General features: G+C 44.1%; 1 protein-coding gene across 7 annotated transcripts; it reads right to left on the bottom strand.

Moving 5' to 3' along the window:
- Window positions 1-4,345: 4,345 nt before the first annotated feature.
- On the bottom strand, window positions 4,346-24,634 carry LOC139057197 (centrosomal protein of 44 kDa-like). Of its 7 annotated transcripts, XM_070535035.1 has the most exons (10): window positions 24,432-24,634; window positions 22,221-22,452; window positions 21,381-21,541; window positions 16,224-16,276; window positions 14,706-14,784; window positions 13,695-13,726; window positions 10,854-10,963; window positions 8,205-8,445; window positions 6,968-7,012; window positions 4,583-4,713 (listed from the first exon to the last, which is right to left on the bottom strand). In XM_070535035.1, exons 1-9 carry the CDS (start codon window positions 24,521-24,523, stop codon window positions 6,996-6,998), a joined length of 1,017 nt encoding a protein of 338 aa, XP_070391136.1. In that variant the 5' UTR covers window positions 24,524-24,634; the 3' UTR covers window positions 4,583-4,713; window positions 6,968-6,995. The 7 variants fall into 7 exon arrangements, with proteins under 7 accessions (XP_070391134.1, XP_070391138.1, XP_070391135.1 ...); XM_070535034.1 differs by lacking the exon at window positions 6,968-7,012 and having other exon boundaries at window positions 4,446-4,713; XM_070535036.1 differs by lacking the exons at window positions 6,968-7,012; window positions 10,854-10,963; window positions 16,224-16,276 and adding an exon at window positions 18,456-18,596 and having other exon boundaries at window positions 4,446-4,713; window positions 21,416-21,541.
- Between the last annotated feature and the right edge of the window lie 178 nt (window positions 24,635-24,812).

Here is a 24,812-nt window from a genome sequence, read left to right as displayed (position 1 = left end):
ACTGCGAAGTTGCTTCACTGACTGCGGTGCACTGAATGCCTCGACAGCTGCCGTCTTGAGGGGATCAGGCCGGATACCGTCTTTGTCAACAAGGTGACCCAGCACAAGGGTTTGACGGTCACCAAAGTGACATTTCTTGGAGTTCAGAACCAGGCCAGCGTTTTTGATGCAGTCGAGGACAATATCCAGGCGCGTATTGTGCTCATTCAATGTGCGCCCAAATATAACAACGTCGTCAAGATAGCACATACAGATGTTCCACTTTAACCCACGCAGAATGGTGTCCATGAACCTTTCAAAGGTTGCTGGAGCGTTGCACAACCCAAACGGCATCACATTGAATTCGAATAATCCATCCGGGGTTATGAAGGCTGTTTTCTCCTTGTCTGCCCGGTGTATAGGGATTTGCCAATATCCTGAGCGCAGGTCCACTGAAGAAAAATAAGAGGCCGAATGCAGGCAATCAATTGCATCATCAATCCGGGGCAGGGGGTAGACATCCTTCTTAGTCACGGCGTTTAATCTTCGATAATCTACGCAAAATCTCCAGTTACCGTCTTTCTTTCGGACAAGTATGACCGGAGCTGCCCAAGGACTCGAGGACTCTTGTATTATCCCATTTTTCATCATGTCACTCACTTGTTCCCCGATTATCTTGCGCTCGTTAGGCGACACGCGATAAGGCTTTTGCCTGATCGGGCGCGCAGATCCCGTATCGATAGTATGGCGTGTTCGTGACTCGGGAATCGAGAACGCTTTGTCCGGCTGCGCAAAGTCAAACACTGACAGATGCTTAGAAAGCGTATCCACCAAGGTATGGCGCTCCCTCGTGCTGAGTGACTTGTTTATCATAGACAGAAGCTTTTTGTCTGAGACGTGGCGAAGGTCAGCAGGTTCACACGGCGGATCTGTTAGTACGGCTACGGACGAGGACGAGTATTCTGTAAAGTAGGCGAGTTTCAGGCCGTCTGGAAGCAGGACGGGTTCTGCCGAGCAGTTGGCCGTCCACAAGCCAGCACGCCCCTTGCCGATGGATACCACACAATGAGGGACAAAAATGTTCTTCTTCATACAATTTAGATGCATTGGCTCTACGGAGGCATCGAAACTGTCTGGCACTTCACCGCGACACACAACCGGCACGCACACAGAGGTGGACGCAGGCACAACAGTATCTGCAGATACACAAAGTTCACCTTGACTGCAAGTCTCCTCTAAGAGCCCGGACGAAACATGGCCATCGACGCAAACTTCCCCCGTGCGACAGTCGACGGTCGCACCACACTGTCGCAAAAAGTCGATGCCCAAAATCACTTCGTGCGTCGATCGGGGAATAACTACAAATTCCGTCGCGAAAACTCCACCAGCCAAGGATACGTCAGCAGTGCACACACACACAGGGCGCAACGACTCGCCGCTCACTCCACAAAACGTTGCAGCCTGGTCCCACCGAAATACAACTTTACGCCCCAACCGACCTTTAAAACCGAGACTCATTACGGATACAGTTGCTCCGGTATCCACTAAAGCCATTGTAGCAACACCATCAACAAGTACATGCACTTTGTTCTTAATCATAGCAACTGCAGGGGGCATTTCTGTCGATAGCACGTGTCGAGCGACCTCACCCCCATCGGCCGCGCTAGCTAGTTTTCCGGTTGTGAAGGCGAGGCGGAGCGGCGCACTGGCGATGGAGACTGACGTAAACGCGGTGCACGAGAAGTCGGCGGTGGCGTCAAACTCCTGTCAGATGCCGGCGAGCGGCTCCGGAAGCTTCTCTGCCAGTAATCGTTGCCAGAAGGGACGCCAGCTGACCAAGAGGTGGTGTACGGCTGTTGAGTTGTCCTCGTAGGAGGTGTGGGCCTTGTTGAAGATCGGGATCGACCATTCCACGTCGTTGGGCGACGATTGCAGAACCTCGCTATGTGGCCCGCGACACCGCATTGGAAACATACCGGCAGATGCCTCAAATTGCGATGTTCTTCCATGTAGTCGCGCATGTTGCTGTCGACTGCATAGACAGTAGGTGGGTGACATTCGTCATGGCTAGGCATCGGCCGCTGGGAGGCGTGTGTGCGGCGTGGGCGTTGGTCGTAGTCATGACCGTGATAGCTCATGGTCCCTCTCGTTTGTGGGGTAGACCTATACTCGATGGTCGCTGAGTTCACCGTGGGTTGCCATGTCGTCGAAACGGCCGTGTTTCTCATCTCGTGTGGTGAGTACGCGCCAGTGATGCCGGGTGTGCAACGGTACATCTCTTCCTGATGAAGCAACTCTTCGCGAACAATCTGCCGTATAGTGGATGGAAGGTCAACACACGAGCTTGGGTCTACACTCGCCACCGTCGTGACATTAGCCAGGCGACCAAACTTCGGTATTATCCGTCGCATCTTCAGCGTCTCAAAGGTTCGGCAGTGGCGAATGACGTCAGACACGGAATCCAAGCTTTCCTTGCCGATCAAAAAATTGTAGACGTCTTCGGCTATTCCTTTCAACAAATGTCCAACTTTGTCATCTTCAGACATTTGAGAGTTGACTATTTTACACAGTTTCAGCACTTCTTCTATATAAGTCGTACAGGTCTCGCCGGGAATCTGAGCTCGTTGCGAAAGCGTCTGTTCAGCGCGTTTCTTTTTTGCGCTAGAATCTCCAAAACACGCTCTGAGCTCCTCGACGAAAAGCTCCCACGAAGTGAGCGTGTCTTCGTGATTCTCGTACCAGACGAGCGCAGTGTCGGTAAGGGAAAATACAACATTGAACAACTGTGCGGTCGCGTTCCAACCGTTAGACCGGCTCACCCTTCGGTAGTTCGTGAGCCACTCGTCGACATCTTCTCCGGCTTTTCCTCCGAAAGTGAGTGGCACGCGGTAGTATTGCCACGGAACACCAGGTGCTGGCCTAGAAGCCGCGTCAGATCCTTCGGGAGTCTGGCAGGCGTATTCAGGCATGTCAGGTGAGGGTGGCGGAAGTCCGGCAAGTCGACGGCTTCGGCGAAGTTGTAGCAGCGTAGGCTCCGTGGTTACGAGGTGTACCCCGCACCTCCACCAATTTGTTACAAGCACGGGGAAAAGGGGTTTATTGAGGCGTGCGAGAGCAGGAACGGCAGGCTACGAACAACAGGAATGGCCGCTGCACAGTCTTCCTTCTCCTCTTCCCCTCTCTTCTTGATCCCCGCGTCCCTTTGACGCGCTTGGACGTAACAATATGCTTGTGACCAATAACAAAAAAACGGGCCTTTCTTCAGATCCCCTTATTATTCTGGCTTTTAATGATTAAACTACAATTTTATATGTCACAGTAAACACTGCGACTATTATTTTCTCAAATAAAGGAAGGTAAAAGAGGAAACCACAGGGAATGAGCACATTTTCAGCAGTAAGGAAGAAACTGTCTGTAGATCACATGACTTCTTGGAATGCAGAAGCATATTAAAGCTTGGGAGAATTAAGTCTGCATTTTTAGAACTGTTTTCAGTGAAAGCAATAAATATGTCAAATGTGTCTTTGCAATGTGAATTTCTATATTTGGGTAAGCGTTCGATAAAAAGAGAAGGGCAGTGCCATAAAAAGGGTGACTATGAAAAATGCTTTAGGTCTCGATCTGTGGTCATGGTGAGAAGGCGTGGCTTTTTGTGAAAGCCAAAGTGCTGCATGGTTCACCAATTAAAGCCATTAATAAAGGTAAAATCAGACATCCACCTGTTTGTAGCAATTGCTACTAAGGAAACCCACACGGGTTCTTCGAAAGAAAAGCCTTGCAGTTGAAGAAAAATTCGTCCTGGTCCGGAACTCGAACCCGGCACCACCACCTTTCCAGGGCAGCCGCTCTGCCATCTGAGCTAACCAGGCGGCTAGCAGATGGCAGGGCGAAGTCGAATTTGTCGACAACACGAAGCAAAGGCAAGTGTTTGGTGTAATAGTTCTGCCGAAAACCCGCAAGGTGGAGAGCAATTGTAGCCTTTATAGCAATTGCTACGAACGGGTGGATGTCAGATTTTCCCTTTATTAATTACTTCTCTCCACCTTGCAGGTTTCTGCAGAACTATTACATCAAGCTCTTGCCTTTGCTTTGAGTTGTTGAAAAATTTGACTTCGCCCTGCCATCTGCTAGCTGCCTGGTTAGCTCAGATGGCAGAGTGGCTGCCCCAGAAAGGTGGTGGTCACAGGTTCAAGTCCCGGACTAGGACGGATTTTTCTTCAACTGTGAGGCTTTCCTTTTGAGGAACCCATGTGGGTTTCCTTTGTAGCAGTTGCTACAAACAGGGGGATGTCTGATTTTGCCTTCATATTAATTACTTCTCTCAACCTTGAAGGGTTTCCACAGACAGTCAATTAAAGCCATTGCATAATAGTAAGAAAGCTTTTATTTTTTGCACATATAGGCACTTGAATAAAAATGAAATAAAATATATTTTTTAAAAGGTAAAAAATGACAAGATTGCATACTTTGCTTTGGTTTTTCTGTAAAACTGAAGCAACAAAACAATTGGTATTGTTGCTGCAAATATACCACTGTGTGACCAAAATGCGGATTAAGTTGCAGAAAAAAGCTGCCTCCTGTAAGCGACGTAAGGCCAAGGTGCATGAATGCACCAGTACTGCAGCAAGAACTAGCCTGTCGGGCAATTCGGTGGACGTGACATGCACTTTGCGTTATGGTTGGCTTATTAGTCCAAGAGAACTTCACTCTTAGGTCGGACAGTTTCAGCAACACCTGAAAAATAAAAGAGGAGTAGGGGTGATCAAAACAGGTAAATAAGCTGAACAAGTTTGTCAAGGTGAATATGTTTGATCACGCTCAAAAGTGGCACAAATTTGATGATATCCACGAAATGAGAGAAATTCCCCGACATTCATCTACAAGAACAGTCCAGAAATTTTTTGACAGCATCTTTCACAGAAAAAAAAATATATACAATGAGAACGTGAATAAGGATCAGATAACCCCGAATTGAAATCTGCTCAGAGTAATTAATTTGAATCTGCCGATGTCATTAAGAAAAGTTGTGGAGCTGCATAAATTTTTCTACATGATCGTGAATGCAAACTTTTTTTAATTTTCCAAATAAAGTGTTGCAGGAAATATTCCTTCAGTATCCAGTGGTTGTGAATCCAGAACAGACTACATTGGTGTGGTGACATTATTATATGAAGTGATCATTTTCAAGTTTGCCAGAATTTTTTTAATTTGCCTGTGGCATATAGCATAATTCTTTTCCTTGGGCTGGGTTATTTGAAGAGCCGGATACTACTAGCATGAGAAATCAACACACATTCAACTTGGTAACAAAAATGCACTAATTATTTTATGGCATATTTGCAATTTACAAATTGAAGTCGAAGAGTTTGCAAGACATATCCACTTGAAGTGAATCACCAGTTTTGAGATATTTCCTATATATAGGTGTTCCAGTTACTTTTGTGCATAAAAAAGTGTTTCGTTAAAAAAATTGACACAGAAACTCCTCTGGGAGTTGTCTAACTATGTGTAAGCATTGTGCTGCTTGTGGTACGTCCACACTAGCGACAAAAACGCGCGCGACACAACGCGCGCGGCGAGCGGTGCTGTCGCGCGCGGCAAGATTCACGAAAAGCGGCAGCAACGCGCGGCAAACGCGCTAATGGGTGCGAGACCCATTTTTCGCGGCAGACGCGAAACGTCCACCAATCAGAAGCGAGCCGCTTTACGGGCCGCGCTGTTGTGGCGCCACCTGTCGCATAAGCAAAGAATCATAATCTATGGGCTCTGAGACTGAACAGTGACACGCGCGCCGTAAAATCTCAGAGGCCATTTCCAGTCAAGGGGGCTGTTTTTGTTAAGCCTTACCAGACCGCCACTGAGGCGTCGACGAAGAATTCGCCTCGCAATGGAGGCGTTTTTGGAAACCGTTCGCGGATATGCGTACCTCTATGATAAATCGAGCGTCGGACAAGGAGCTGCGCGCCAACCGCTGGCACATTATGGACAGCAGTTTGGCATGACAGGTGAGTAATTGGTGAAGGTGGGGAAGCAGAGTGTGCGCCTGGCCCTCAGTGTCCCTGTACCGCACTCAAAACTTTCTCGTCCGCTGTCTGGCACGTCGGCGTCGCACAAGTAAAGAACAAACAAGTATTATAGTGTTCACATGTCACCAGTAGCTCCTCGTCCGTATCCGACATGCCTGAGCGTGGCCGGCAGAGGCGCAAAAAAAACACAGACACTTCCGATGGAAGACGCAATGGGCAGAACGGAGAGTGCGTTGTCGCGAGAAGTATCGAATGGAACGAGACAACGCGGGACTCCACGGGCCGCTGCCGCGTGCCGCAAAACGCGACTGTGGACTTGCCCGCACCCGTCTGCCGCGCGGGCGCTTGCCGCGTGCGGCGTGTCGCGCGCGTTTTTGTCGCTAGTGTGGGCGTACCGTACCATTACTCATCTCCACACAGCCGGGTGTCATTATCAATGTTATGAAACTTGATCTGACCAGTATAAACCCTTATCAGCTCTTATCAGTCATCAACTTTATAGGACTGGATCTGAGCCTTATCAACCCTATCCTTATGCACCCTTATCAGTGCGTACTAACCTTATCATTCTTTAGCACCTTATCCATCTGCGTAGAACCATTATCTACCGTGATGAGACCCATATAACTTCTTGTCACTCCTTAACTCATTGACTGCTTATGTCTGTGTTACACGACGTGAAGCACATGAGCCCTCGGAGATGAGTGGCATTTCGGTTGGTGAAGTCAGTGAAGGTCGCAGGCTCATGCACGAGAATCGGCAGCCAAGGAGCTCGAGGCAGCGGGTGCAGCATAAAACATGCTCAAACGTATGTAAATTGTGCAACCGGCGTGGTGTATGAAATCCCGCTCAAGTGTAGAAGCATCTACGTGGGTCAAACGGGCCGTTGCGTGAATGAACGCGCAGGGAAATATGCCCATTCAATTTGGAATAAAGAAGAAGCAAACTTGCCCGCTAATTACCTTGCGTGCAGTGGATGCGAGCCTCTGCTTAAGAAAATGAAAACTCTAGGAAAAAGTAAAAATAAAACAATGCGTGAGCTTTTGGAGGCCCTACCACATAAAGGAAAACAGCAATAAATGTGTTAGCAACACTTCTGTCAAGTTGTACTAAAAGGAAAAGAATTTTCTGCACAGCTGTTGTTGATTACGAGTTGACTCGGGTTTTTTTACTCTCCCTCTCTCATCCTTTCATTGGCTGTGATTCCGCATATATAAGGCATCTTCACACAAATAAAACCAGTTGATCGTTTGCGCTCCTTCCGTGTCTGTCGCCTTTTCCTGTGGTTTTCTTTTTTTTTGAATGCGCAACTTGGTTCTTCAAAGCAATGCACCAATTAGCCCAGCAAGAAGTTCTTCTAAGCTGCTGTAGACTTAAATCCCAGCTGGATTGAAATTTTGGACTGCATAAAATGCAACTTTTCGGTAGTGTAGATACTATGCAGCAGCCTTCATGCAATATTTTACATTTGAACTACAAGTGGCTGCATCATGAAAACCTGATAAAAATAGACCTTCTTGATACCAAAACTAAAAGCCACTACTGCTGCTTACCAGAAATGACGCAGAGCCCAAAATGCTGAGAATCAGTGCAGTGACTAGTAGCAGTAAACTCCAAGATTGGACGGCACTGTGGCACATTGAACATTTCAGAGGTCACCGTCTGGGATACTATATACACCATATCTGCTAACCACGAGATGCCTGTGTTGCCTGCTAATGTGCTATTTGAAAGCTGTTAATAAAAATTTTGACAACTACCAGCTCAGCAGCTTCACCAATATTACTTCGATAGTACATAGTACAACTAACTTATGATCAGCTTTAGCCAAATTAAAATTTTCTTGCATTTGGCCTTTTAGCGGAACACTGCTGTCATTTTTCTGCACTGAACTCGAAGCTAGTAGTTCTGCATGGATGCTAGCTCATTCTCACAGCAGTTCTTTGTATCTGGCACCCTGCTGTCACAGTACAAAGCACCTTGCACTCGCTGCCTGATGGACTCCATAGAGCTGGTTGACATGTGATAGACATGCCATTAACAACTGCCTCACAACCAGTCTTGCTTGATGCTGTTGTTGCTGCTGCTCTATAATGCTATATCCGTGTCAGCGAGAATTGGCACAAACACCATGGAGTGTTAATGCTATGGCTTCAGCTGCACAGAACGCCATGGTGCCACCATGTAGGAAACCTTTACCTGAAGCAGCCCTGCCCTCTCGGGTGGCACCGTCACCTTTGTCCAGCTCATGCCTCTGTTCACTGTTCATTGGGGGAACATCTGCAGCTTCCTTCTTGTAGAGTTCATCAACAATCTCTGTGACCACGGGCAGCACTTGGTCCAGCATGGTCTCAGTCTGGTTCATGACCAGCAACATTTGCTCTTTCAGGGCCTTGACACTGCTTTGAACCTCCATCAGATGGTGCAGCAGTGTGTCTATCTGCAAGCAGCAGGCATAACTACTCCACTCACGGGCAAGACTTTGTCATAAAAGCTATGCCTCTCCTTGATAGTATAGTACTTTTTGTCCCAAAGTGGCCGTTGAGCTCTTGCATGCATCAATAAGGCCAATGTAATGGCAGTACAGTCATTATCTACAAGAGGGGATAAAGGCACAGCTAGTGTGCTGCAAGGTACGAACACTAATATGTATTTTTATGCGCCAGAACCACAACATAATTATGAGACATGCCATAGTGGGCACCTCCGGATTAATTTTGACCACCAGGGGTTCTTTAACGTACACCCCATGTACGGTGCATGAGAGTTTTTTTTCATTCCACCAGCATGGCTGGGTTCGAACCCATGACTCTGAGCTCAATAGCACAATGCCATAGCCACCATGGCGAGCAGACACTGTTTTCATAGCAAACTGTAAGCAAACACCGAGGATGAAAATGCATGAATGCACTTCGGTTTAATTAATTTAACAATAACTGACAATACCAGTGATGGCAGTTATTCAGGCAAAAATAGGTTACACCCCAGGACCTTAGATCCTTGCTCCTCAATCAGAGAACTCTATTTGTAAGTGTCCTATTGATTTAGAATTCCTTTGGGATATGCAAAAGATTAAGTTTTTTTTAAAATAACAAACTAGAACATACTGCTCCTTTATACATGCTCGCTTATGTTGCCATTATTTTCGTTAAATTTACAATAAACCAAAGAATGAAATAACCAACTTGCAATGATGAGTTGCAATACATCTGGCTGAAGAACAAGCAAGCATTGTGTTTGGGAGTGTACGGGTGTATTTGTTTTTTAAATTGTTTTTTAAAGAGACGAGCATAGCGAAAGATGAAAGAGCAAATGCGGAGCGGGAGATGAAAGACGCAAGCCACAAACGGCGAAGACCAATGAGAGTGGCCCCTTCAGTGACGTGCATGAGGTAAACTGGTGCCATGCGGACCCGCCCGACCGATTGATGTGTACCTGTATCTGGTCTCGGCCAGACCACTCGTTTTGTACTACTGTCTGCTTGCGTCAGCTCTCGCTCGCGCTTGTTAGGCTTGCTTGGTTTGGTCTTGTTCATGCTTGTTTCTATTGCCATGGTTTGCAATTGTTTTGTAATCAGATTATATGCGCCATGCGAATTGTGTAGTACTTTCTGGAAGCCATGCAGCATTAGTGATTACACTGGAACGTTCGACGAGTCATGTTTAAAAGCCGATGTGTTTGACCAGCAAATCAGATTTTCGACGATTGCCGACTCTGCTACATGTCTCTCTCAAATTCTTTGCCTCAATATATCGCAAAATGAAAACACGTATAGAGCTGTGCTCAAATTTCGCATTAGGGAGTATCGTAATTGTCGGTTAAATTCTTTTTTTCAGACTAAACTGCAAAGTGAATGACATAGCCGCACTTACTTTCTTGGGCCTGCTAATCAGGGGCGTAGCCAGGGGGGGGGTTATGGGGCTTCAGCCCCCCCCCCCCCCGAAATTTTTTCGTGCTGTCATGCGCCGCCGACCAAAACAACTCCCGGCGCCGGAAATCATGCTCAATTTTGTCTAGAATGTCCTTAATTCACGCTCGAAAAGACATTTAAGCGAGAACATTGCGAAATCGGGCTGGATTTCGCAGCAACGCCCATGCACCGGGAGTCACATATCGTAACGCAAGGAGCCCCACCGAGCACAAAATTTCAAGGGCGTTTTGATGGCGAGCGTGCTCGTCTCGGCATCTCGCGGAGGCCGCGGAATCTACGGAGCGCTTGGATTTCAATTCAGAAACTTTGTGGCTATAAAGTTCTCATAAAATTTTGATGCGAAAGGTGCATTGACATTTCCGAAGTCGTGCTTTAGATTTTCAATTACGGAACTTTGTGGGTTTAATGCTGTTGTAAACATTTGACGCCAATGGTGCATCGACTTTTCAAAAGTCGTACATCGGGCCATACAACGAGACAAGCCAAATCAACATACTATCAGACAAGTTGACAAAGCACGCAGCGAGGTCCTATGAGACAAAGCGTTGTGGTGGTTCATTTGTGCCGTCAGGTCACAGAAAAGAATATGAAACATTTTTTGCCACCTGCGCCAAAGCATCCATGTCAAGACACTAAATCCACCATTGTAACTAAGTTCTTATTTCTTTTTCTACCTAGACTTTTATTCGCGAGGATACATTGAGCCCCTTTCTCTTCTTTTTTTTTATTTTTTTCTCGTAACCCGCGGGCTGCCGATCCAGCCAGAGCGCATGCGTTTTTCTCGTGCTGCATCGACAACCGCGCTACGCACTTGGATGCGCGTTCCTTTTCTCTGGCCGGCTGCATTTTCGCCTGGCAGAGTTTTGGACGCTTCCTGGCTAGCAGACGAGAAAAAGAAACAATGCATAGTCACTCACCGCCAGCACTGCGGGGACTCGACGGATTGCAACGAGTTCGCTTGAGCGCAACCTCTCCGGAAAATTTTGTCTCGCCGGTGTAGGATACCAAGCATTATGCGTATGGTTTTCTGTGGACCAAGCATCACACGATTTCTTCGATATTCCTTCGGTAGCAACACTAGGTGCCCAAAGTAGGCTTTCGATTGTAGCCAATATGCGTTCCTTTGCGTTATTCTATTTCGCCGCCCCCCGCCCCACAAAAGAAGAAAAGGAAGACATTGTTGCGGCGCAGCGAATTGTCGCATGGTGAAAGTTCGATTTTGTTACTTCTTTTGCGGAAAGTAATGGGCCACGGGACGCTTCAGGTGCTGGATACTATTATATTATTGCGATAGCAGCTATATGATGACTCCAGGCGCATTCCTGCTGTTGCCCGCATGTTCCGTATAAATAAAGGCCAAGGGCGATAACATCGTGACCACGCGCCGCATGCTCTATGTGCAAATGAAAGCGTGGGGGGGAAGGGGGGGGTGAGCTGACGATGAGTCTTGTGTGCGCAAGGGAGAAAAGCGGGGAGGAAGCGCGCCGCCTTCCGTCGCACGCGATACATTTTTAGAGTGGAGGGAGGGGGGGGGGTGATCTGTGAATCTGTGGTTGCTCAACCTGTTTATTTGCCTTGTCTGACACATTATATATAGTGACTTTTTCTTAGGTACGTAGATTTATTGGAGACTTATACGTATATTTAAATTTCTTGTTGCAAGGTTTTGTGTATATGCGCAGTGAACTTTGTTTCCAGTGACAATTTTTGCCCTGTATCAACCTGTATCGTCACCCCGCGCAATAATGGTTCGGTTCATTATTTTCGAGGCATGCGCGTAGCACATACGCATCTCATTTACATGTGACATGCAGAGGTGAGGTTAAATGTTCTTTAATGCTCTCATACACTGGGTTGAACATGGTTGCGTGGCATAATGGACACTCCAAAAGTTGAACAGCTTGATGTCATTAGGTTTTTGACAAATGAAGATGTTTCCCCAAAAGAAATTATTCGCCGTATGGCTGCCGTATACGTTGAACATTGCGTTTCATTGGCCACTGCGAAGCGTTGTAGCCAACTGTTCAAAGAAGGACATGAAAGTTACAAAGAAGATCCATGGCCGGGCCAAAGCCACCGTGCAATCACCCCCAACACAATTGAAAATGCCATGGTTGCTCAGTGGCTATGGTGTTGGGCTGCTGAGCACGAGTTCGCGGGATCGAATCCCGGTCACGGCGGCTGCATTTCGATGGAGGCGAAATGCGAAAACACTGGTGTACTTAGATTTAGGTGCACGTCAAAGAACCCCAGATGAAGGCGACGACTTTTTGTCTGCAATTGTGACCGGGGATGACTCGTGGTGCCGCTACTACTAGCCTGAAACACTACGGCAAAGCTTACAGTGGAAACATTTTAATTCAACATTCCCAAGGAAAACAAAGGCCGTCATGTTGACTTCTTTTTAGATCGTTAGGGGCCATTATTGATCGAATTTTCTAAACCTGGAGAAACTCTAAATCCTTTCAGATATTGTGAAAGGTCGTATCGGCTGCGTGTCGCAATCAAGAACAAAGGACGGGGAAAATTGAGCATTGGGAACATCTTGCTTCACGACATTGCCCGTTCCCACGTCGCTGATGTGGTTAATACAAAACTGGCAAAGTTCAAGTGGGAAACGCTGCAGCATCTCTCATGCAGCCCAGACCTGTTGCCTTGCGTCTTCCACATTTGGTAAAATTTGAAGAAACTGCTCAAGGGAACCACATTCGTGTCAGAAGATGACGTGTAGTCATTTACAGATTTTTGTGGCAGCAACTCAAGGAGTTTTATGAGCGGGAATCACGCGACTCGTTAGTAGGACAAGTGTCTAAGTACTCATGGTGACTACTTTTAAATAAAGTACCCCGTTTGTCATATATTCGCATTGGCTCACTTTAATTTGACTCGCCCTCGTATATTTTGCACAACTCCTGCTTTTTATATGTGCGCTCTGTTGCGACTATAATTTCCGAGCAATGACTCGCAATACACAACCGGTGACAGCTGCTACTGCTCAATACATTCTAACAAAGGACAGCGTCATTGAGATTTTCCCCTGGTTGTTGCATATGTACGAAAATGTAAACAAGGTTGTTGAATGACATATATATATATATATATATATATATATATATATATATATATATATATATATATATATATACATATATTTTTATCCCTTGACTAAATTATAAGGGGAGGCCGAGCTGCAAAGTGAGCCCCCCACGAACGAAATTTCTGGCTACGCCACTGCTGCTAATATATAACATACTGCATTAAAGAAACTGAAAAGTGCAGCAATAACAAGCCTGTAGTTCTTAAGAATAGCAATCTTCAACAATATGGAAGGATTCTTACAGGATAAAAACATACAGCAAACTGCAACTGCAGAGAGATTATGGGGTTTTATGTGCCAAAACAATGATCTGATTATGAGGCACGCCATATTGTGGAACTCTGGATTAATTTTGACTACCGGTGGCTTTTTACCATGCACCTAAATTCAATTACATGGGGGTTTTTGCATTTCGTCCCCATAAAAATGTGGCCACCGTGGCCAGGATTTAATCCTGCGTCCTTGTGCATAGCAGCGCAACACCTAAGCCCCTAAACAACCACAGTGGTTCAAACTGCAATTGCAGGGGCAAGTTTTTGTGATTGATCAACAGAGACCTGCACAAACATACCTCTCTGCTGCATCTGGTAGCTATGGCAAATTGTCACGATGAGAAAAAAAAAGCAGTATGTATTTTTCAAGACCAAAAAATTTAACTTACTTTTGCACTGAGCACAGCCTTGGATGATGGTGCTTAAAAAAAATAATAAGACAAAGTAAGACAATATCAAAGTACAAGAACTAGTTAGCACAGAGTCGCACTGTATATAGCTCATAATAATCCGAAATTCCACTGATTTAAACAAATCACAAAGTCCGCTATATTTTCTTTGCATTATGAAGTTGATACAAAACTTTCTTTTAGATAGAATTATTTCAAACATTCTGGCTTTACAGAGTACAGCCAGATACAGCTTCTCGGAGAACATCCATAAGGCATGAAGGATCAGAATTCATCAATGTCTGATACTTGGGGTGCAAACTGACCAACTCTACCCACAACTATGGTCTGTCTATCCGTCTCTCTCTGTGCATGTATGTGTGTCCATTTGTATATCTTTTAGTTACATTCTGGGTCAAAGCTTAATAAACCATGGATAATCCAAGTTTCTAATGCATCACCCAAACAAAAAAGCTGATGGCCCTATTAAAATCTTAGTGCCTCTACCTTGAACATGCGAAGTGCTAATGCTTTTTGTTCTTGCTGCTCAGTGAGGAATGCACGTGTAACACTCAAGGCTAACACCAGTGTTCTAGGATTTCTCTGCATTTGACACTACACTTTGGCTCAAGAAAGTGGTCACTGTGCTTCAATAACACTTTGTGGCGATTCCCGAGTAAAAGTTTTGTAATTGGACGCTTTTGGCATGTGCCAAATGCACTGGAGTGAAGGTGTATTCTTTGAGCAACTTGTCTTCGTAGAAACCGTTAAGGAGTGTGCAGTGTCTTATTCAGTTGGGGGGTGGGGAGGGGGTGGCAAGGGGGTGGCATGGTGTTGTGGTGCATTTGGTGGAGTCGAGGAAGGGCTTCGAATGGATGCCTGTATTCAAATATAAAGGTAAACTACATAAAAAGAGAAACACAAGAATGAAAGGAAAGGGGGTACGGGGGCAACTGTGCGCAAGCAAGAAAACAAAACATGCATGTACAAATCTGTGGTGTCTGCACATACGCTTCTCCCTGCTGACAGCACCATTGGTGGGAGCTGCCGGTTGCAAGCTGGCCTTTGTCACAGCAGCACTGGATTTGGCCTGCGAAAGGAGGAACAAACAGACCATATATCTAGCACAACAAGCAGGTAAAAAATAACACTGCGACATGTTAATAACTAATTATTAGTAATTAACTATAATTACCTCCGGCATCATCAATTTAAAATCTGTGTGGTGTGTGTCCCGCATCTCATTTTGAAGTTGTTCTTGGTTTTATACAAAACAGCAGCACATCCATTAGTAATAAGGAAACAAAATCAGTTTCAGATTCGTCATTATCAGCCTATTTTCTATGTCCACTGCAGGATGAAGGTCTCTCCCAGCAATCTCCGATTGTTCCTGCCTTGCACTAGCTGATTCCAACTTGCATCTGCAAATTTCCTAATCTCATCACCCCGCCTAATTTCCCGACGTCCTCGACTGCGCTTCTCTTACCTTGGCACCCATTCTTTAACTCTAAAGGTTCACCGGTTATGTGCCCTATGCATTACATGGCCTGTCCAGTTCCATTTCTTTCTCTTAATGTCAACTAGAATATAGACTATCCCCATTTGCTCTCTGATCCACATCGCTCTCTTCCCCTCTCTTAACATTATGCCTAACCTTTTTCATGCCATTGCTCTTTGCACGGTCCTTTTCTTCTCAAGCTTCTTTTCTCAAGCTTCTTTGTTAACCTCCAATTTCCTGAAGCCCCATATATTGGCACTGGTAGAATGAAATGATTGTACACTCTTCAACGACAGTGGTAAGCTCCTGGTCAGGATTTCGTAATGCCTGCTGTATGCACTCCAACCCATTTTTATTCTTCTGTAAATTTCCTTCTCATTATCACGGGCCCCTGTGAGTGACTGACCTAGATAAACATACTCCTGTACAGATTTTAGAGGCTGACTGGCGATCCTGAATTCTTGTTCCCTTGCCAGCTATTGAACATTGCCTTTGTCTTCTGCATCTTATATTCAATCCTACTCTTATACTTCCTTGGTTAGGATCATCAAACATTTCTTGCAGTTCATCCCCAGTGTTGCTGAACACGACAGTGTCATCTGCAAATCGAAGGTTGTTGAGATATTCACTGTTGATCCTCACTCCTGAGCCTTCTCAGTCAAATAGCTTGAACACTTCTAAGCATGCAGTGAATAGCATTGGAGAGACTGTCTTCTTGGCTGATCTCTTTCTTGATAGATAATTTTCTACTTTTCTTGTGGAGAAGCAATGTAGCTGTGGAATCTCGTAGATATTTCACAAGATATTCACGTATGCCTCCTGCACTCCTTGATTACGCAAGCTCTACTGAATCAAATACCTTTTCACAATCTATGAAAGCTTCAGGTTCTGGGCTAACTAATCGTAAATGAATAATATTACACAACTTGCATGTGTTAAGGACATTTCCAGTCAAACTCATCAAATCCAACAATTCAGTTGGTGCATTTGTCATGCACCAATGTTGACAAAATGCACATGCAACACATCACCTCCATTCCTCACTTGTTTCCTCTGCCCACTCCACTCAGTCAAGCAGCAGCAGCTGTATTGATTTTGGAAGAAATTTACAGCTTGCTCATTTTCATACTCTGTAATGGCGGACTGGTTAATGCAGAGAAACTAGAAAACAGCAGTACAGAAACGAGATGACAGTAAGAGGGATGGCGCAACCTGTTGTTCAGTACTTCTTGCTGTTGTCTCGTTTCTATGCTGTTGATTTCCAATTTCAAACTTAATCTTGAATAGAAATAGGCAGCAAATAGAACACCAACACAGAAATACAAAAAGCAGCACTGCAATAGCGGGAACATGCAACCGCAACCATGCAGTTCGAATTTCAAAACAAAATAGTGTGCAAGAATGGCAACAGCCAGGCCATAACAAGCATCGAGTCACCTTAGAATGACAGAAAGCTGAGCTAGTTGGTAAGGATTCATAATGCAAAAAAGAGGTGAGGTTGTCCAAAAAAGAGGTGAGGCGTGTTGTCCACTTCTCTACTCTTGTGTCCTGTCTGCACGCCTCACCTCTTTTTTGCATTATGAATCAAGTCAACCTTATTATTCCGGCCCAAGTGGAAGCTGCATCAATCTATTATAGTGCAGTTCTGAAGGATGTGAAGGTCTCAGCAAGCAGTTAGTTTCAGTATCACACAATTACCTTTTATGTTGAGATAATAAATCTTTGTATTTTTCTACAAAGCCACTTGCAAGGTTTCCTATTTGATCTTGTGGAGGAGAGGCACGAGTGCACATCAGTCTTTATAAATTTCAAGACCGTAATTTTATGTAGGGGTGTGCAAATACCAAATAGTAGATTTTGAATCGAATCAGAAAAAAAAAAAACAAAAAAAACAAGCTGAATATCGAATCAGAATTTTTCTTTCACAAAATTTAATACTTTAAAATTTTGGACAAAAAACAGTGCATGGTGCTGCACTTGCCCAGGTGTCTCCTCGCATTGCATAAAAGAAATGTAGCAAGCTATCAGTAACTTAGGTACATAGAAAGCACTGATTACAGCTCAGTTCTATTATATGAAAGTCTGGAAAACATTTTATGGTAGAATTTCTGTTGAACAGAATCAAATGCTTTTTTTCCTTGACAACTAATCAATCAGTGACGTTCTGTTGTACTGAAGATCAATGACATTGTCAATTTAATAGTGGACCTGTGTTTTGCAGCAATCTTTTATTGATTGCATAGAAATTTTTGCCTTCCAGCTTTTCTCTAAAATGCAGAAGGGCTATCCAACTTTACGGCGGTTGGGTTATCATAAGGCCAATCTACACGACAGTCAAAATGACCGCAATTCACGTGACTCAATCACCGCGCCGTGTGTAGCTGGTGCTGATCCTAAAGAGAAAGTGCCGTCAGCACAGTCTCATTGTCAGGATCAGCTCATGGTTTGCCACCTGTCAAAGATTCTGAAATCTGGAGGGTCATGGCAAGTTTTTTATTCTTCCCCTTTCGTTCATTTGTCGTTTTCGCAAATGCATGCAACCAGGTCATGACACTTTCGCGTCCACTGTTTAAATCAAGAGCTAGTCTTTTAATGGGTTCCTCGAATCTACAAAAAGACAGCGATGTGCGTCTACAAGCAGCATTGGGAACGAGAGGCTGTTATATGGTGTGTTGCAAAGATGGCAGCCATGACCCAGTGACGACAATGACGTCTTATAGATATCTTGTGGACAACCTCTGCCAGGACATGGATATCCTAGGGATGTGTCGAATATGCACTGCGGACGTCCTTCACATCACCATTTGGCAGCAGTTTCCAAGTCCTGTGGACATCCCTTGCATGTTCATGAGGAACATCATGGGGACATGCTGCGTGCATTTTACGGGTATGCCCCAGGGCCATGGCCAAGGGCTTTTGCACAGTGTTCACCTTAATGTCCATAGTGCAGTTGTAACACATACTGCATGACAGATGCAATGGGCAGAGCGTCCATGCTCAAGAACAGATACATATTGTGCACGTTACGTGTGCTCTCACATACGTGGAAGTGGAGCACTAATTCTAGGCCTTCCGCCAAGCGCAACTGGCTTATCGAACTAACTGAAGCTTTTAAAGTAAATTGTGTAGAAACATTTGTAAAGTACGGTGCACATACGATACAGACATGATAGCGTCGGATTGTAATTTTAACATGTGAGAAAACATAATTCTGTTATGAGGAAACTCAAAGACAATGCCTCAATTGGAGGACAAATATTTACATGTATGTCGTAAAAGGTCCATCTGTGATAACCTTGGGACATTCGTGGTAGGATATCTGAACCAGGTTCATGTGCGATATTCTTGGGACACCTATGGTAGGATATCCGAAACTGGACGTCCAGTGGATGTCCCATTTGTCTCTGAAATGATACATGGTCATTGGGACATGATTTGGATGTCCTATGGACGAAGTGTTTTTACTGGGGAACAACTTCTGTACACTGCCATCTCGTACTCTCGCTTTCTCTTGTGAAGCGGTCTGTTGGATTTCCGATTGTTGTACAGCTGCTGCAAGTACATATCTGTCGATTCGGCACCAAACTGTAACTTTAGTCGCAGACTCCTGATGAAGCAGTGCCGATTAGGTCTAACGGCCTAGGCGGTGCGACCATGAGGAAAATTCGCTGCTGGCCAATGTGTTAACGGGCCACAAGCCATCACGAAATGCTTGCCGCTAATATGTTCTTACAGGTGGGTCGTCAGTTATCGGTCCCAAGATCACGTGTGTTATCACACCTGCGATATCTAGGTGGCATTAATTCAACACGATATATCCACGTGCCTATTGGCAGCTATTTTCGGTCCGATCTTCGCACATGCTTTTGCCCTTCATGAAATACGTGTTGCTATTGCTGCCATTCCCTCTGTGCATGTGGTGTTGTCATTTCAATCGGTCCTGTGAACCAGGACGAAGCATGTACCAACAGAGGCGGTCCTGGCCGATGCAAGGGACTCGAGCATGACGGGCTTCGTAGTGCACGTGACCCTGGCACTGCACTGAGTTCCACATTGAATACTTGCAAAATCGAATAATAGATATTCAATTTGCAAATTGAATTACTCGAATGTTCACTATCAAATTCAATTCAGTGCTATTAAACTATTCGCACACCCCTAAACTTATGTGTTCTTTAGTAGGCATAACTCACGTCCGACTGTATGCAAACTCGGTGAACAACGCAGCTATTGTCACAACGAGACAGAGAATGCTTGAAATGGTGTTGCAGACATATTGTGCTATTACTACAAACAAAACCTGGTGCTAACACAAGGCACGAAGAAAAAATATTGTGCTATGTGTGGCACTGAACAGTAATCGCAATTATTATTTGTTTATTTACAGATACTGGCAGCCCTTATATAGGGCTATTACAGGAGTAGAATAGATATGTATAACAGTTAGCATCCTGGAAAACAATCATATCAGATATTTCTTGCATTCAAATGTAACAGGTGAAAGGACAAATTAATGGCACGAAACAACATATAAGCAAATTACTACCAAACAGACATACCTAGTGACATTTCGGCAAAAAATATTCCATTAGCAGTTACAAATCAGGACATCGGCTATGTGTTTTATGAATGAATCAGTTGAGGATGAGACAGCTTCTTCAGACAGAAAATTGCATTCACTGATAGGTCTTGGAAAGAAGGTATGCTAAAAACAGTCCATACGAACAGCAGGAGTACAAATAAACATTGAATAGCGGTGCCTGGATGTCTCACTGCAAAGAATTTCAAGATAGTCTGCATATTTCATATGAACATGATGATTAATAATATGATAAAGATATTTCAGCCTTTTGTATTTAGTTATAGCCTGTAATGTGAGTAGGTCTGCAAGTTAACACAGTTCAGAAGGCAAATTCTACTGGCGATACAGTTAAACCTCAATATAACGAACTCAAATGGAATGAAATTCTCAATATAACGAAGTATTTAACTTTTCATAACCTCTTGTCCATAGAACAGCATGTATTTAGAACCTCAACATACCGAAGTGTATTTGCATGCCATTTCAATATAACAAAATTTCACTGCCGCCGCAAAGGAATGCTGAGCCACTTCCAAAAGCTTGTACTTTTACCAAGGATAAAAAGGAATATCATGAGAAGCCAACAAACAATGACACCAAGGAAAACATAGGGGAAATTACTTGCACTTACTAAGTGAAATAAAGAACTGGTAAATTAATGGCAATGAAAGTGGATAAAAAAACAACTTGCTGCAGGTGGGGAACGATCCCACATCTCCGCATTATGCGTGCAATTAAAAGGAGGTAATTTTAGAATAAAGTAGACTTTTTTTTCTGCAGATACTGCAATGCTTATCATGAAGCCTATTTTCAGACTGAACAGTTCCTCTGTCTCAGTTTCACTTGATTGCTCTGACCCAATTCTGCAGTGCATGAGAAAAAGTGCAGTACTATGGTTATGTGCTAAACCCAAACAAGCTGACCACACGGCATTCATCCTATTGTCATCTTCCAATGTGAGTGTCTTATTTTACGCTATTATGTCTTCCCTATATCTGGACCAGCTATCCCAGCATTGAGTTCATTTAGACCAGCTGCCAACAATAAGAATCCAAATATGGCAGCAGCAAACTAGATGTGCAAGGTAGTAGGCATCATAAGAAAAGTTAAGCGTAGCAACACATATTTTCAAAGCTGTACGAGCTCTACCGCCACATGCTTCTTGAATGTAAATAGATGACATTTAGCAAGCATGAAGCTTTGGATACACACATTAGATATTTTAATTCGAAAGTAAAGTTGGTCTCAAAGTGCTGGACCTGGTGTCATTGACATTATCATGACACACAGCAAAGGTTGCTGATGCTGTCTTGTAATAAGGCTACGCAAGATGATGTTCATAAAAAAAAATAAACAGACATGCTTCATGCATTTATTCCGGCTAAGCTCGTTTGTGGCAACCACAGTTATTGCAGGAATAGAGCAAGCCAATGTGTCATAACTTATCTAACCCCTGGGTACCAAAACTGGTACATAAAAGCAGGTAGTATATTAAGTAAATCATTTAGGAAACTTCGACACTTGCCAGTATTTTTTCTGGGGCTTAAGGGATTTGTACCTTCATTTAATGCTAAGAACTGCGAAGTAAAATATAGTGCGTCAGTACTCATTCAAGAAGTAGGAAGCCAAAAGGGTCCTCACAGCAGGCACTTTTTGGGCCTTTGGCCTTGATGCTGTGCTGGCAGGGCTTGTAGCAGCTTGGCTGGCCGGCTTCTGAGAGCTGCTGTACTCTTTAATCAGTTTCACAATGTCCCTGCACATGATTATCTGTGCAAGAAATGTGAATCAACAGGAGCATGTTCAATGCACGAGAGAGAGATCACACTGCCTTGGTGGCAGCAAATTCTAGGTGTCAACTGCATTACACTGCAAGTATGCTAGCATGCTCATGTCACAAAGTTAACATTTTTCTGAAATAACAGCCTTGGAAACCTGCCCTACCACATATCTAATGATGGACCTATCTATCTAACGATGACAGGCATCACATGATATTGAGCCTGAAAGTTTTACACTACTTGCAGATTTCCGCAATAATTGTCATGATTAAGCCATATTTTTTTGAACCTGTGGCTACAAAAAAGCCAGCTCTGCACCTTAGCAGAATTAAAGCTTCAAAAAATAAGGTTTAGTCGCATTGAAGCAAATAGTGCGGAAATGCCACTGATGCTAACTTGGAGCACAAAGTAGAGAACAAAAAGTTGCAGAGGGCCATTCAAGGAGAAGCCTTCTGCAGTTTACCCAAAGAAGTAATAACTGGATCAATGATGAGTTTGACGACTGATCTTCAGTTAGCAACCTTGTGGGACTTATGGTGAAGCTAGCCAAATGTTCCAATACATGCACCTGCCATAACATGACGGTAGTTTTGGCCACAGATGCCAGCCACAAAGGCAGGAGGAACCCTCTAGCAGCAATTTCAGTAAAGAAAAGCTGAGGGGCTAACCTTCTTCTCGGCAAAGCCAGACGAGAAAAACTGCGAACTACTCAGTGGAGGCTTCCACTGGAAGAGCTCCCGCAGCACTAGGTACATGGTTTCAAGGAACTTCGTCCTGTTGTGCTTGTACGGGGGCAGTTTCAGGTCTCTCCGTAAAATTTCATTGGCCAAGCGTGTGTTATACCACTGGAACAGGTAGTCGTAAATTGGCAGGTAGACCTCTGGGTCACCAGCCATCATCCTGCAGCATGAAATAAAAGAACATGCTGGAAATGCCCTGCCATAACTAGCTTGCAGCTGGAGAAAAATTCAGTGGTGAAGCCACTAGTGTAACGAAATGCCACACAACCAATTGAGTTCTACAAGCTCAGGTATACACCACTGCAGCTTGCAAATAAAAAAGAAAACGGTGAAGCATAAGAAATGTGGTAATGTGAATATGGCATCCAACAGCCTCCATCACAAAAGGGCGGAAGCATTGTAGCAAAGGGGGGACACTTCCCATGGCCCAATTTCTGGCACAGGCTTGTACTGTAGTTGGGCAGACCAGTGAAATGCTAGGTGTTCCCTTACACGTCCAGCCCGTCTAGCAAAAAGCACAAGGTGGAGTCTATAGAAGGTGTTTCTCAAAAGCATTTCCTAAGGTTAGCTACACCCAGGAGCCTATTACCTGACATTTCTCTGCACATGTGTTAATGTGATAAAAGCATTAATGGGCAAGGGAGCATGCAGATAACCTGTGTAGACCAGCTTATAAATTAGGATGAGTGCAGGAAACATGGACTAACATTAATATCTGCTGGTAAAAAAAGGAAAGATTTAGTTGCTCGGGTATTTCCCAATAGATGGTGATAGACGTTCAATTCCGATAGCAGAACTCTAGTGAATGTTTCGCAAGAGTGCCAGGTATGCAAGATTCTTACAGCTAAATGGCTTGTTAGTTAGCACTTAGATCTTGTACAGAGGTGACCTTTTGCACTGCATGCAGCTTATCACCACATTTCGGTGCACCACTTTCCCCTTTTGTTCAGAAGAAATCACAAGTACCTATTGTCTGTGGCAATGCCCGACAATAAATGTCAATCTCTCAGTAATACAGGGGTGCCATCTGCCATCAGTGAGAAGGAACAATGAACGCTGTGTTTCATACTCATGATTTATTCTGGCCGGAGTAGGGCAAATAATACATTACAAAATGGTATTAAAATGTATAACCTATGCACTAAATTTGAGTAATGACAAAGCAGCGGTTTAGCCATTACTTTAGAAACATTTTATGCCTAAAGCTACCTTATCAATTGCTTCATTTTCGTCATACGAAAAAAAAAAAAAAAGAAGGACAACTTTGCCCAACACTGGCACTGCATTGCAAACACTACACAGAATTAAAGCCTTAGGAAGCCATTTTATATTGCACAGCATTTTACCCACAAAATAGTGCCAATCAGCGCATCTGTGCAGTGCATAATTACACATATATATTCAAACAAGGCAGGATTTTTTTAGCATGTTAAAAGAATTTTAAAAAATGATTTAGGGTTTTACGTGCCAAAATCACTATCTGATCATGAAGCGCGCCGTAGCGGACGAGCCCGGATTAATTTTGACGACCCGGTGTTTTTTAATATGCACCTAAATCAAAGTACACAAGCGTTTTTCGGGATTGAATCCACGACCTTGATCGACGATCGTTAAAGAACCCCAGGTGGTCAGCATTAAGCCAGGGCTCTCCAATGCGACATTCCTCATAACTAATTGTGTAGTTTCAGGGCGTTAAACATCACAATTAAATTATAGTTAATAAATGTCTCAAAAAAATAGGATGCCTGTAAAAAAAAAAAATGGAATGCAATACGCACGCATAATGAGAAAAGATGCCAATAGTAACAGTAAACAGACAACGATAACATATCAGCGGCACGGAGAGGTGAACGGAATGCGTGGGCATACCAGCATGACACAATGAGGCCAACGACATGCTCTATTTGCAGCGGCATTTCTTTCGCGTCGCAAAGTGATCATCGTCAATAAAAGCAAGAAAAAAAGAAAGTCAGCACATAGAGCAGCGGCATAACTGCGCGGAAATTAAACCTTGAAGCAATCACGAGAATGCAACATACGAATACGTTAAGAACGCATCACAAGCACGTTCGAAATCGGCGAGAGCTTGTAATCTGAAACCAGGGTTGTTGGGAGGTTAATAGCTTCAGGCCTTCTCACCCTTCGAGGTTTAAAAGAGCCGACGGTGTTTTGACGCTGCGGATCTCTGCGCTGAGCATCTTGAGGTTGTTTCTTATGTCTCCTGTAGCCATTTCCGAATCTGCGTCGGCGAAAATAAACAAGTACGACTGGCACGAACCAGTGGGCGAACCGACGCAGAGAGGCCGCCGCTGCCCTTTAAAATCCCCGCACCAGCACAGTATCTGCTCCGCACCAAACAAATAAATTACCAAAAAACAAGTTTATTAAAATATTAACAATATAATAAAAACACACTTATTTAAGTAATCTACTGCATATTACAAATTATGTAATTATTCTATTTTGGTAATGTTTTAATTGACAACAAATTGATGCCATTATTGATGCAAATAGTATTGA

The sequence above is a fragment of the Dermacentor albipictus genome, chromosome 3 (genome assembly GCF_038994185.2).
Source record: "Dermacentor albipictus isolate Rhodes 1998 colony chromosome 3, USDA_Dalb.pri_finalv2, whole genome shotgun sequence".
Taxonomy (NCBI): Eukaryota; Metazoa; Arthropoda; class Arachnida; order Ixodida; family Ixodidae; genus Dermacentor; species Dermacentor albipictus.
Note: the sequence above shows the minus strand (reverse complement) of the source record. Positions and strands in the feature narration are given on the sequence as shown.